This window comes from Peromyscus leucopus, chromosome 3 (genome assembly GCF_004664715.2).
Source record: "Peromyscus leucopus breed LL Stock chromosome 3, UCI_PerLeu_2.1, whole genome shotgun sequence".
Lineage (NCBI taxonomy): Eukaryota > Metazoa > Chordata > Mammalia > Rodentia > Cricetidae > Peromyscus > Peromyscus leucopus.
The window spans coordinates 154,509,986-154,524,742 of record NC_051065.1 but is presented as its reverse complement, the minus strand read 5'-3'; the positions used below and the strand labels follow the sequence as shown (position 1 = coordinate 154,524,742).

At 38.0% G+C, this 14,757-nt stretch overlaps 1 protein-coding gene across 8 annotated transcripts in view; it reads left to right on the top strand.

Moving 5' to 3' along the window:
- The window catches only part of Zfand4 (zinc finger AN1-type containing 4), an 80,137-nt gene that overhangs the window by 64,130 nt on the left and 1,250 nt on the right, over positions 1-14,757 (top strand). For 4 of the 8 annotated variants that reach the window (XM_037204239.1, XM_028864035.2, XM_028864030.2 and 1 more), the window contains one exon: positions 14,502-14,619. In XM_037204239.1, the coding sequence (XP_037060134.1) occupies positions 14,502-14,619 (118 nt within the window). Of the gene's footprint in view, positions 1-11,562; positions 11,667-14,501; positions 14,620-14,757 lie in introns of those variants that run through there. The other 4 variants (XM_037204240.1, XM_028864034.2, XM_028864033.2 and 1 more) reach the window with 4 other exon arrangements.

Here is a 14,757-nt window from a genome sequence, read left to right as displayed (position 1 = left end):
CTGTCCAAGCCTCTCTGCCTTTCCGAGTCTCCATTGAGAAGTCAGGTGCTATTTAAAGAGGCTCATCTTTCTGTGACTTGGTCTTTTCACCTTGCAGCTTTTAACGTCTTTCCCTTATTCTGGACATTTAGTGTTTGGGTTATCGTCTGTCATGGGGAGTTTCTTTTTTACGTCCTGTCTGTTTGGTGCCCTGTATGTCTCTTGCACCTTGACAGGGATATCTTTGTTTAGATTTGGGAAATTTTCTTCTGTGCTTTTGTTAAAATATTTTCTGTGCCTTTGACCTAGGTTTCTCCTCTTTCCTTCTATATCTATTATTTATAGACTTGCCCCTTTCACAGTGTACCAGATTTCCTCGATGTCTTGTATCTGGATGTTTTGTTGCTGTTGTTTAGATTTAACATTTTCTTTGACTGACCTATGCATTCTTTCTACCCTGTCATCACGACCTGAACTTCTCTCTTCCATGTCTTTAATCTGTTGGTGAGGCTTTCCTCTGAGCTTTTGTCTTACTTCCTGAGGATTTCATGTTTTATTTCAGTTTGGCCTTTCTTTAGCAATCCTATTACTTCGTTAAATTCTGTTTTCATATTTTCAATAGTTTTTACTATTTCTTTTAACTTTGCCTATTTATAGTCTTTATTCAGGCATTTCTTCATATTCTCTTAGGTCTGGGAACATACTCATAATTGCTGTTTTAAAGTCCTTGTTTTGTGATTTATATAAATTACTTTTTTATATTTTATGGAATATTTTGAGTGTTGTTAGTTTGAAAATCTGGTAGAATCCTCCCTTTTATCCATGTGGCTCTAGGTTTTTTTCACTTGATACCTTTTTCTTTCTTTCTTTTTTTTTTTTTTCAAGACAGGGTTTCTCTGTGTAGCTTTGCGCCTTTCCTAGAACTCACTTTGTAGCCCAGGCGGGCCTCGAACTCACAGAGATCTACCTGCCTCTGTCTCCCGAGTGCTGGGATTAAAGGCGTGCGCCACCACGCCCGGCTCACTTGATACTTTTCCTTACTGCTTCTATGTCACTGGTTGTTATATGTCTATTTAAATGGCTGCATCTTGATTTAATCTTTGCAGAGCATATATATCTAGAAATGTATCTATTTCTTTTATATCTTTCAGTTTAGTAAAATACACATTTTGAAGTTTGTCTTTATGAATTTCCTCAATATCTATTGTGATATTTGTCTTCCAGTCTCTGGTTTTATGAATTTGATTCTTTTGATTAAGTTGGCTAAAGGTTTGCCAAATTTGTTAATCTTTTCCAAGAATCAACTGTTCCAATCACGGATTTTTTGTTGTTGTTCTTTCATTTTATTTTATTAATTTCAGCCCTGATTTTGAATTTTCTGGGGATTTTTTAGATTTTTATCCTTCTTTGACTGACTGGCTAATCTGTCTCTGCTACCTTGTCTTTAACAGCTGATATTCCATATTCTACTCGATCCAATCTACTGGTAAGGCTTTCCTCTGATAATTTTGTTGTTTTCCAAGATTTTAGTTTGGGTTTTATTTCAGCTTGGGTTTTCTTCAGAGATGCTCTCTTTATGAAATTCTATCTTCATGTCTTGAGTTCTTTTTATTATCTCAGTCAGCTGTCCAGTCTTCATTCCTAACTGGGGTCAGGTTGCATGAAGCCATGAGGTCCTGGTGGGTGGGATGGCTGGCAGGAGGGTTTGGCTCTGTGGGGTTAATACCTGGGGTTCTGGGTCGCAGGACACCACATGTTGCAACCAGAACTGGGTGGCTGATGTGTGGACAGATTTACTTGTAGGGTATCAGTTTTGCTCTCTCGCAGTTGTTCTAACCTCCATTTGTTGCAAAGACTATTGTTACCCTTGACTGGCATTGGCAACCCTGTTGAAAATTGTTTGGCCATGTATGATGTGATGTTGTGTTGCTGAGATACACTGTTCTTGTTCATTGGTCTTCATGTTCATGTTTATGCCAGTATCATTCTGTTTTGGTTGCTGTCATCTATCCTCTTTTTTTTCCAAGATATGAAATGAAATTTTTAAAATTTTTCTTATCTCGTACGTTGCATCCTGACCACGGTTTCTCCTCCCTCCTCCTCTCCCAGTCCCTCTTCCACCACATCCCCTCTCCCTCAGATCCACTTCTCCTTTCCCTTCAGAAAAGGGCAGAAAAGACCTTCCAGGGATATCAACCAAACATGGCATGTCAAGTTATAATAAAACTAGGCACATCCCCTCATATTAAGGCTTGACTAGGCAACCCAGTAGTGGGGAAAGGTCCTAAAAGCAGGCAAAAGAGTCAGACACATCCCCTGCTTCCACTATTTGGAGTCCCACAGGAACACCAAGCTACACAACCATAGCATATATGCAGAGTGTCTAGGTCAGACCCATTTAGGCTCCCTGATTGTCAGTTGAGTCTCTGTGAGTCCCTATGAACCCAGGTTAGTTGATTATGTGAGCCATTTTCTTGTGGTGTTGCTCTGGCTTCTATAATTCTCCCTCACCCTTGTCTGCAGGATTCACCAAGCTCTGCCTAATGTTTGGCTGTGGGTCTCTCCATATGCTTCCATCAGTTGCTGGATGAAGCCTCTCTGATGATGATGATGATACTAGGCTCTGGTCTATAAGGATAGCAGAGCATCATTAGGAATCATTTCATTGACTTTTCTCCCTCCTCCAAGCCTCCGCCTCTGCAGTTGTGTTTGGTTCTATACTAGGTCTCTGGGCTATCTAAACTCTGGTTCCTGGCCCTCCAGGCAGTCTCTGGCATGGAATCCCTCTTGTGGCATGGGTCTCAATTTGGACCAGTCATTAGTTGGCCACTCCCACAAATTGTGTACCACCTTTACCCCAGAACATCTTGCAGGCACAACTAATTGTAGATCAAAGGTTTTATGGCTGGGTTGGTGTCCCAATCCGTCCACTGGTTACAGAGATGACTGGTTCAGGTTCCATTTTCCCTTTACTAGGAGGCTTCTTAAGGGCACCCTCATAGATTCCTGGGAGTTTCCTTTGGACTGTGTTTCTAACTCACCTCCAAAATTTCCCCCAATTCTAGTTGTTTTTCTCAGTACACTCTCCCTCTATTCCCCTGCCTAATCCATCCTGTTTCCATCCCCATCTTCCCCAAATCTAACCATGAAATCTATTCAGTCTCCCCTTCCCAGGGAGATCCATGCATCCCTTCCTTCAGCCTTCTTTGTTATTTAGCCTCTATGAGTCTGTGGATTGTAGCATGATTATCCTTGATGTTTACAGCCAATAACCACTTACAAGTGAATACATACCATGCTCACCTTTTTGGGTCTGGGTCACCTCACTTGGGACGATTTTTTTTCTAGTTGCATCCATTTGCCTGCAAATTTCATGATTTTTTTTAAAGTGGAGTAATAATCCATTGTGTAAATGTATCACATTTTCTTTATCCATTCTTTGGTTGAGGGACATCTAGATTGTTTCCCAGTTTCTAGCTATTACACTTAAAGCTCCTATGAACATAGTTGAACAAGTGTCCTTGTGGTAGGATGTGTAGTGTCCTTTGGGTATATGCCCAGGAGTGGAATAGCTGGGTCTTGAGGCAGATCAATTCCCAGTTTTCTGAGAACCCACCATATTGATTTCCAAAGTGGCTGTATAAGTTTGCACTCCCACCAGCAATGGAGGAGTGTTCCCTTTGTTCCACATCCTTGCCAACATGAGCTGTCACTTGTGTTTGTGAACTTAGCCATTCTGACAGGTGTAAGATGGAATCTCAGAGTCATTTTGATTTGCATTTCCCTGATGACTAAGGATGTTGACTGTTTCTTTTAAGTGCTTCTTGGCCATTTGAGATTCCTCTGTTGAAAATTCTCTACTTAGATCTGTACCTCATTTTTAAATTGGATTGTTTGGCTTGTTGATGTCTAGTTTCTTGAGTTTTTTGTTTGTTTGTTTTTATATTTTGGATATTAAGCCCTTGGTCAGATATGGGGTTGGTAATATTTTTTGTTCTCATTTCATAGGCTGCCATTTCGTCCTGTTGACAGTATCCTTATCTTACAGAAACCTCAATTTCATGAGGTCCCATTTATTAATTGTCCGACTTTGTGCCTGCTCTCGGTGTTCTGTTCAGGAAATTGTCTGCATTGCCAATGCATTCAAGACTATTCTCTATTTTCTCTTCTATCAAGTTCAGTGTATTTAGTTTTATGGTGAGGTCTTTGATCCACTTGGACTTGAGTTTTATGCAGGATGATAGATATGGATCTATTTCCATTCTTCTACATGCTAGTGTCCAGTTAGTCCAGCACCATTATTGAAGATGCTTTTTTTTTCCATTGTATATTTTTTGCTTCTTGCCAAAAATCAGGTATCTATAGGTGTGTGGATTTATGTCTGGGTCTTCAATTCCATTGATCAATGTGTCTGTTTTTATGCTAATACTTTGCAATTTTTATTACTGTAGCTCTATAGTACAGCTTGAAATTGGGGATAGTGATACCGTTGGGAATTCTTTTATTGTACAGGATTGTTTAAGCTATTCTGGATTTTTCATTTTTCCATATGAAATTGAGTATTGTTATTTCAAGGTCCTTAAAGAATTGTGTGTTGTATATGTTTCTACTCTTGTTTCAGATATTTTTGTATATTGATACAGATTTAAGGTTATTTTTGTTAGAACATACTGTACATACATTTCTACCCTTGTTTAAGGTATTTTACCTATGCAGCTCATTTAACAAGGTAATGTAAATTTCTCGTCCTTGAAAGTTATTATTACAAATTGTCTAGGATAATAAAGAAATATAGGTTGGTAGTTAGTCACCTATTACAATCAAACTTGTAATTATGTTAGGTATGTTATCGAGGTCAAACAGATATATTTTAGGTAGACAGGTGGTCTTCAAATACTTCAGAGATATACAAAATATGGCATTTAATATGTTTTAATAACATAAGGGTTTTTTTTATGACAATGAGACATGTCTACTCCTGGAAGCACCAATCTACTTCAAAGAAGATGATGGGCATCAAAGAAATTCCATATGGAGTTTGCTTTCCTTGTGACAAATGTTAGCCACTGGGCAAGAAACTGCCCTTGCCTCAACGGCTGACTTTATGCTGTCCAAATTGGACAAGCAGAACACAAAAGAAAGTGACTGCTAAACTTTGCCAAGACAAGGTAGGACAACCCTTCAAAAATCCTGCTTCACAGAAAAGTCTGTTAGATAGTCTAGGCCTCTAGGCCGAAAATGGATGCCCTAACATTATAGAAGAACCTTGAGTGACTGTCAGGCAGCCAGCTGTTTTTGTCATTTCTATAGTTTTGGAAGTTGTTTGCTCTGCACTTCCTGTTTACTCAGGTAATATTATATCCTTCTTGGGTCTCTGATGGAGTTGAATACTAGATAGTTACAGTTACAGTTTTCCTTGTTACCAAATTCAGAAAAGAAACTCACAAAAGGGGTGTAAAGTATATAAGGTTGAGAGACATAACAGGATAGTTTTGGGTTGGTAATACAAGTTAGGATAGAAAGTAAATTAGGTATAAAACTTTTGACTCTCCAAGAGAGGATAGATAATGCAGTATTTTCTCTGAATTTGCCAAATGCAAATGGACTTGACATTGTGAATGTAATTCTTACCTGATAATTTTTCTTATTGTAGATAGTTTTACAATTTTAGAGTTAAAACCTTCCCTTTTTATTTAGACAAAGGTGGGGAAGTATTGTATGATATTTTGATTGGATTCTGATAATAAAGCTTGCTTTGAATCAAAGGGCAGAGCTAGCCACTAGCTGACCAAAATTAGCCATACAGGCTTGGAGGATTGAAGACAGATGAGAGACAGGAAGTAGTAAGGTGGGGCTCAGAGAGGATCTCAGCACTTTTGGATGGAGGAACAGAAGAGACAGGAGGTCAGTAGTGGCTGCTCTGCCGCTTTTCTGGTCATTCAGATTCTTACTCCGATATCTGACTCCCGATTTTTTATTGATAAAGAATAATTAGATAAATGCAATAATTGTGTTGAAATTTTGATGAGGATTGCATTGAATTTTTAGGTTGCTTTTGGTAAGATGTCCATTTTTATTATGTGAATCCTACCAATCCATAGCATAGGAGATCATTTCACCTCTGATACCTTCTTCAATTTTTTTTCTTAAAAAGGCTTGAAGTTATTGTTATATACACCTTTCATTTGCTTGGTTAGAGTTACTACAAGATATTTTATATTATTTGTAGCTATTGTGAAGGATGTTGCTTTCCTGATTTCTTTCTCAGCTCATTTGTTGTTTGTATATAGTAGGACAACTGATTTTTTTGAGTTAATCTTGTATCCATCCACTTTGCTGAAGGTGTTTATCAGCTGTAGGAGTTCCCTGGTAGAAATTTTTGGGTTGTTTATATATACTATCATGTCATCTGCATATACTGATACTTTGACTTCTTCCTTTCCAATATGTATCCCCTTGATTTCCTTTAGTTGTCTTACTGCTGTAGCTAGAACTTTAGATACTATATTGAATAGATATGGAGAGAATGGACAGCCTTGTCCCTGATTTTTAGTGGAGTTGCTTTGAATTTCTCTCCATTTAATTTGATGTTGATTATAAGCTTGTTGTAGATTGCCTTTATTATGTTTAGGTAATCCCTTGTATCCCTGATCTCTCCAAGACTTTTATCATGAAGGAGTGTTGGATTTTGTGAAAAGCTTATTCAGCATCTAATGAGATGATCATGTGGGTTTTTTTTTTCTTCAAATTGTTTATATGGTGGATTACATCAACAGATTCTCATATGTTGAACCAGCCCTGCATCTCTGGGATCAAGCCTACTTGATCATGGTAAATGATCTTTTTGATGTGTTCTTGGATTCGTTTTGTGAGTATTTTATTGAGTATTTTTGCATCAATGTTCATGAGGGAAACTGGTCTATAATTCTGTTTCTTTGTTGCATCTTTGTATAGTTTGGGTATCAGGGTGAATGTGGCCTCATAAAATGAATTGGGCAATGTTCCTTCTGTTTCTGTTTTGTGGAATACTTTGAGGAGTATTGGTATTAACTCTACTTTGAAAGTCTGGTAGAATTCTGTGCTAAAACTGTCTGGCCCTGGGCTCTTTTTGTGGGGAGACTTATAATGACTGCTTCTATTTCCTTAGGGGTTATAGGTCTATTTGTTAAATTGTTAAATCTGATCTTGATTTAACTTTGGTAAGTGGTATCTATTGTAGCTGAATGTTTTCTCTGGTCCTGTGGAATCTCCCCAACCTGTGTCCCGTGGCTGCTTGGCTTATATTATTTCTCAACTATGACCATGGCAGGCTTCTTGCTAGCTATCTCTTATATCTTTAATTAACCCATTTTTCTAAATCTATACTTTGCTTGTAGCTTACTGGCATTTTTACATCTTCCTTCTCTTGGCGATGGCTGGCAGCATCTCCTTGCCTCTCCTTTCTCTTCCTCTCTATCTGTTTAGATTTCCTGCCTGCCTCTAAGCTACTTTACCATAGGCCAAATGGCTTGATTTATCAACCAATCAGAGCAACACATATTCACAGCATACAGAAAGACATCCACAGCACTTCACCTTTTCTTTTTTTCAAAAAGGAAAGTTTTAACTTTAACATAGTAAATTACATATAATAGAACAGTTATCAAGCAAGAATCACAGTTACAATATCCAGTCCACTTACATTTAGTAAATTCAAAGAAAATATTTTTATTTATCCTATATTTATGAGTCCAAGGTTTCATGTCTAACTTATCTCTTATTATAACCAGGGAAAATTATAACTATCTAGTCTTCAACTACATCAAAGACCCCAGAAGGATATAATATTACCTAACTAAATAGGAAATGCATTGTAAGCAACTTCCAAAATTCCTTTTGTTTAGACAGAAAAGGGGAAATGCTGTGGGATAATGCTTTTGTACACTAGTTTCATAAAACACTGATTGGCCAGTAGCCAGGCAGGAAGTATAGGTGAGATAAGCAGACAAGGAGAATTCTCAGAAGAGGAAGGCTGAGTGAGGAGATGCCAGGCTGCCGTCCAGGGAGCAGCATGTAATGACACACAGGTAAAGCCATGAAAAATGTGGCAACATATAGATTAACAGAAATGGGCTGAGTTTAAGTGTAAGAGCTAGTCAGTAGTAAGCCTGAGCTAATAGCCAAGCAGTTTTAATTAATATAATCCTCTGTGTGTTTATTTGGTTCTGAGCGGCTCTGAGCAACTGTGGACTGGGCAGGACACAGGTAATCTTCTGGCTACAATCTATCAAGAAAATTGCCCATTCTTTTAGATAATTCCAGTTTTGTGAAGTACACCTTTGAAGTATGACCTAATAATTCCTTGGATTTCCTCATTGTCTGTTGTTATGTCTCCCTTTTCATTTCTGCTTTGTTAATTTGGATATTCTCTCTCCGTCTTTTAGTTTGGATAAGGGTTTGTCTATTTTGTTGATTTTTTTCAAGGAACCATCTCTTTGCTTCATTAATTCTTTATATTATTTTCTTTGTTTCTATTTTATTGATATTAGTACTCAGTACATTTCCTGCCATCTACTCCTCTTGGTTATGTTTGCTTCTTTTTGTTCTAGAGCTTTCAGGTGTGCTGTTAAGTTGCTAGTATGAGATCTCTGCAGTTTATATATGAGGGCACTTAGTGCTATGAACTTTCCTCTTATCACTGCTTTCATTGTGTCCCATAAGTTTGGATATGTTGTGCATTCATTTTCATTGAATTCTAGCAAGTCTTTAATTAATTTATTTACTTCTGCCTTGACCCAGTAGTCATTCAGCAGAGAGTTGTTCAATTTCCATGAGTTTGTAGGCTTTCTGTTGTCTCTCTTGTTGTTGATATCCAGCTTTAATCCATGATGGTCTGATGCGATGCAGGGGGTTATTTCAGTTTTCTTCTCTTTGTTGAGACTTGCTCTGTGACTGAGTATGTGGTCAGTTTTAGAAACTGTTCCATGAGATGCTGAGAAGAAAGTATATTCTTCTTTTTTTTTTTTTTTTGCTTTTTTTCTTTTATTTATTTTATTTTACAATGTTATTCAGTTCTACATAGCAGCCACAGATTCCCTTGTGCTCCCCCTTCCTGCCCCCCTCCCCTTCCCCCCAGCCTGTCCCCCATTCCCACCACCTCCAGATCAAGGCCACCCCTGAGGACTGAGATCAACCTGATAGACTCAGTCCAGGCAAGTCCAGTCCTCTCCTCCCAGATTGAGCCAAGCGTCCCTGTATAAGTCCCAGGTTTCAAACAGCTATCTCATGCAGCGAACCCAGGACTTGGTACCACTGCCTAGATGCCTCCCAAATAGATCAAGACAATCAACTGTCTCACCTATTCAGAGGGCCTGATCCAGTTGGGGGCCCCTCAGCCTTTGGTTCATAGTCCATGTGTTTCCATTCGTTTGGTTATTTGTCCCTGTGCTTTATCCAACCTTGGTTTCAACAATTCTTGCTCATATAAACCCTCCTCTTTCTTGCTAATTCGACTTCTAGCGCTCCACCCGGGGCCTAGCCATGGATGTCTGCATCCAGATTCCTCAGTACTTGGGTGGGATTTCTGGCACAACTATTAGGGTGTTTGGCCATCCCATCACCAGAGTAGGTCAGTCCCAGCTGTCTCTCTGCCATTGCCAGCAGTCTTTTGTGGGGGTATCTTTGTGGATTTCTGTGGGCCTCTTTAGCTCTTTGTTTCTCCCTTTTCTCATGTCGTCTTCATTTACCATGGTCTCCTATTCCTTGAAGAAAGTATATTCTTTTGTGTTTGGGTAAATGTTCTGTAGATCTCTATTAGGTCCATTTGGTTCATAGTGTCTGTTAGCTCCATTATTTCTCTATGTAGTCTGCATGACTTGTCCATTGGTGAGCATAGGGTATTGAAGTCTCTCTCTTCAATCTGTGAGAGTTGGTGTATGATTTAAGCTTTAGTAGTGTTTCCTTTATAAATGTGCATGCTGTTATGTTTGGAGCAGAGATATTAAGAACTGAGAAATCATCTTGGTGGATTTTTCCTTTTATGAGTATAAAGTGATCTGTCTCTTTTGATTAACTTTGGCTGGAAGTCTGTTTTCTTAGATATTAGAATGACTACAACAGTTTGTTTCTTATGTCCATTTGCTTAGAAAAACTTTTTCCAACCCTTTACTCTAAGGTAACATCTATCTTTGATGTTGAGGTGTGTTTCTTATATGCAGCAGAAGGATGGACCCTGTTTTTGCCTTCATTCTCTTAGTCTGTGTCTTTTTATTGGGAAATTGAGTCCATTGATATTGAAAAACATCAATGACAAATGATTGTTAATTCCTGTTAATATGTGTGTGTTTCCCCTCTTAGGGTTTTGCTGGTGAGAGCCTGTTTTTTTGTGGGTGTAGTTAACCTCTTGGGTTAGAGTGTTCCTTCTAGTACCTTCTATAGGGATGAATTTGTGGATAGATGTTGTTTAAATTTGATTTTATAATGGAATATCTTATTTTCTTTATCTATGGTGATTGAAAGTTTTGCTGGGTATAGTAATCTGGGCTGGCATCTGTGTTCCCTTATAGTCTGCAGGACATCTGTCCACATCCTTCTGGCTTTTATAGTCTCCATTGTGAAGTTTGGTGTAATTCTAATAGGTCTGATTTTATATGTTATTTGGCTTTTTTATTTTGCAGCTTTTAATATTCTTTCCTTGTTCTTTGTGTTTAGTGCTTTGATTATTATGTATTGAGGGGACTTTCTTTCCTGGTCTAATCTGTTTGGTGTTCTGTAAGCTTCTTGTACCTTTATAGCCATGTACTTCTTTAGGGTAGCAAAATTTTCTTCTATGATTTTGTTAAAAGTCTTTTCTAGGCCTTTGAGGTGCAATTCTTCTTCTTCTATTCCTATTATTCTTAGGCTTGGTCTTTTCATGGTATCCCAGATTTCCTAGATGATATGTATTAGGGATATTTTAGATTTAACATTTTCTTCCAGAGGTGTAGCTCATGTATTTTCTTTTAATGTTAGAAATTTTATTTTTCCCTTGATGCACTCAGGTCTGCCCTGCCCTCAGGATGGAGTCTTTGTGGAGTTTGTTCTGTCACCTCTGCCTGGGGCCTGTGCTTCAACAGTCTTCCTTCCATCCCCCCACTGATCTCCTGACACTGCTGCTGCTGCTGAGATCCAGCCCACTGGCTGCTGTGGCACTGCCACCTTACATGAGTTTTAGGGCCTTGTTTCTTGGCTGTTCTTTCTCTCAGTATTTTCCCCCTTTTCTTTCCTACATGATGCTGAGGGCCAGTCTCAGGGCCTTGTTCCTGTGAAGCACATGGTTTACCACCAAGATTATATCCCCGGTTCTCTTTCCTCCCTTTTAATTAGATAACATGAGGTTATTGAGTTTTCTTTTTGTTTTTATTTGCTTTTGTTTTCTTCCTGGTTAGGATATTGTTTATTTTGTGATGGTGGGGACCAAATTGAAGGCCTTGAGCATTCCAGGCAAATCCTTTACCAGCAAGGTTGTGTCCAACCCCTTTATTAAAAATCTGTGTCTTCTGTACTGTTTTAAAATTTCTTGCTGTCCCCATATAACCTTTTTGTTTGATCTAATTTGTGTTCAAGGCATCAAGAGCTGCCAACAACCCATGATTCCTCAAACTAGAGCCTATGACATCTGCTGCTGTTTCCTCACCCTGGGTACCTAGAAGGATCTGTATATCTTTAAAGTAAATTACTAAGTTCTTTCATTGGTTCTCTTCACTATCAGGTATCCCTTAGAGATTTTACCCATTGTTGTAGTTCTAGCCATCAGCTTTAGACAGCTTACTAGCAAGCTTGCATTTGGAACATTAATTTGTGACCTTTTGGCTTTCTGTTGGGTGAGTGATTATTGCTTTAGATCAAATATTTAGCTAGGAACCTAAAGGAGTTAATTATCACAAATACCTTTCATTCTGTCCTGAGAAGTACTCCTCACTTGTGTGTTATTTCATTTTACTCATGTTTGACACATGTATGAGAGGATGCTCTGGAGAACAGTTGATAATTGATATGTCTTACAGGATAAGTAGTATTTTACCAGAAGAACAAATTATGGATGATATTTTATTCAAGGGAATGCTTAAAATGGTAAATGGCAGGAAATGAGTCTGGAAAGTTAGGCTTCAATGCCAATTAAAAATACTAGAGGGGCATGTATTAGCAATGTCACCTAGCATGGACCAGATGACTGATCAACAGTTATCTCTGAATGGGTAGAGGCTTCACAGAAACTTCTCACAGAAGCTAACTGCTGCTCTGTTTTTGTGCCAGTTCTTATTTGTCACAACTATGTGAACACTCACAGAAGCAATGGAATGAAAAAAGTTGAAAAATCCTTGAGTTAAGCATCCCAAAAGAAAGGAAATGATGAAAACGTGGCTGTACTGAACTAAGTTATATCAACAGATTTTCCCACCATCAATTAAGAAAGAATATACTAAGCCTGAATTTCATGAATTTCAAAAACAGTTGTTAGTATTTGAGCCCCCATTGGCCATTCTCTAATAGACCCCCCATGATGCTTTCTTTACTTATTTGAGAGCTGGAGATTAAACATGGGGTCATATGAAGGCTTAGCATGTGCTTTCCCACTAAGCAACACCCTCAGTCCTCTTTTTTATTTCTTTAAGAAGAAAAAAGTACTCCATCACCATAGTGAAATGTTTTGGATACTTCTAATGGCATTTGAGAAAACAAGCTTTGATTAATTAGATTGGTGCTGCAGACACCATTAGGGTCATTCAGTTGTTATTTCAATTTTGTTTTTCTAGCTTTGTGTAAGAACTAGGTATGCCTTTTAGACAAGTAATAAAGCAGATTTGTTTTGCTGGGCTTACAGTTACTCAGTCTCTGATTTTAAAAAACCAAATGCATAGAACCCACTAATTGAAAATCCAAAATATGAACCCATAAAGGATCTTACAAAACTTTAATTACCAAATAAATATTAATCTCAGGCCTCTCACACCATTTTTTGTGATGGAGAATAGCTACACACCATTGACAGTGCCCTTCCCACACCTTTTACAGTGATGGAGAATGGCTGTACACCATGAATAGTGCCCTGCCCATTCCTATGACATGTTCTTGCTGTCTTCCTTGGCCTTTGAATACTACCAGACATCTCCATGCACTTGTATTGTTCCTTTTAACAACTATGGACAGCAGCTTTGAGCCTCTCTGTTTAAGACCTAAGCGTTATTAACATTTTAGTCCATTTAAAAACTACATAACTTGGCAATTAATGATTGACTTATTTCTTTCATTGTAACAGATGTGTTTCTATTTTAAAGCCAAAACATCAAATTGTTATAATGGTAAAGAATTTAGTAAATACATTAGGAAAGCTAGAAGTACTGTAGAATTAAGCTAAATATACTCAGTCACTATTGATAATATATTTTATATAATTATAACACATTTAAAATGTTCAGAGATAGCTGGGTATGGTAGACAGCTTTAATCCAAGCACGTGGGAGGCAGAAACAGACAGATATCTAAGTTTGAGGCCAGCCTGGTCTACATAGTGAGTTCCAGGACAGCCAGGGCTATGTAGAGAGACCCTGTTTCTAAAAACCAAAACAACAACAAAAATAAATGTTCAGAGGCTTTTTACTGAGTAAACTGAGTTTACTTATGTAAACTGAGTTGGCATTAAAAGCACTTAAAATATTGTTTTACTATTTCTTTTAAAGAATTTTTTCTTTGAGATTTGTGTGCATGGATACAATGAAATACAATTATATCTATCCCTCTGTTCCCCTCCAACTCCCTCTCAACAAGGACCTCTCTCTTGAACAGTAGAGGCAGGTGCATGCCATGGTAGAAGCCAGAGACTTGCAGGTTAGTTTTCTCTTCCTTTTTTGCTTTTTAGAGACAGGGTTTCTCTGTGCAGCTTTGGTGCCTTTCCTGGAACTCACTCTGTAGCACTCTGGCCTTGAACTCACAGAGATCCACCTGCCTCTGATTCCTGAGTGCTGGGATTATAGTTTTTTCTTTCTACTATGTAGGTCTTAGTTATTGAATTCAGGTTGCCTTTACCTCCCAGGCCCTTTCACTAGTCCGTGTTCTGTTATCTTTAAAGTAAATAAATGGAAATTTTGGGGAAAAAATGGCTTGTTTGTTGTTGACAAATTTTACTTTCTGTGATTTAAAAGATCAGTTTCATGATATTCTGATACTTCTTGATATTAACAAACAGAATGATTATATTGTTTCAAGAGGGTTCAAGGAATATTTTAATGTTTGTTGTACTGTATTTATATTGATTACCCTTAGGTGTAGTCAGAACAGTATTAGTGTATACAAGACGACCTGAAAAATCCAAGTCCTAGTTAGAAACATCACATGCACACAAATTTTACTGCATTTCACTTGTAGATTTCAAAAATTGCTTTAGATATAAAATATTACAAATTAAATTTGTATAGACTGACACTAAGACAGGAATGTTATACTTAGTAGCTGTTCAAATTTAGAATTTTATGTTTATATTAATGGGGTGTTCTTTCTCTAAACAGGAGAAAGCACCCACCATCTTCCACCTGTGAAAGCCCCTCTTCAAACAAAGAAGAAAATAACGAAACATTGTTTTCTTTGTGGAAAGAAAACAGGACTGGCCACTAGCTTCGAATGCAGGCAGGTGGCCCTGGAGAAGCTGAGAGGCTTTCTCTGTGGGGACTCAGCATGGGGGTTAATCAGAATAAAGCAATGTTTAAATGGCCATTCATACTATCAAGATGATGTTCTAGTAGCAACCCTCAGATGAATTCCTAA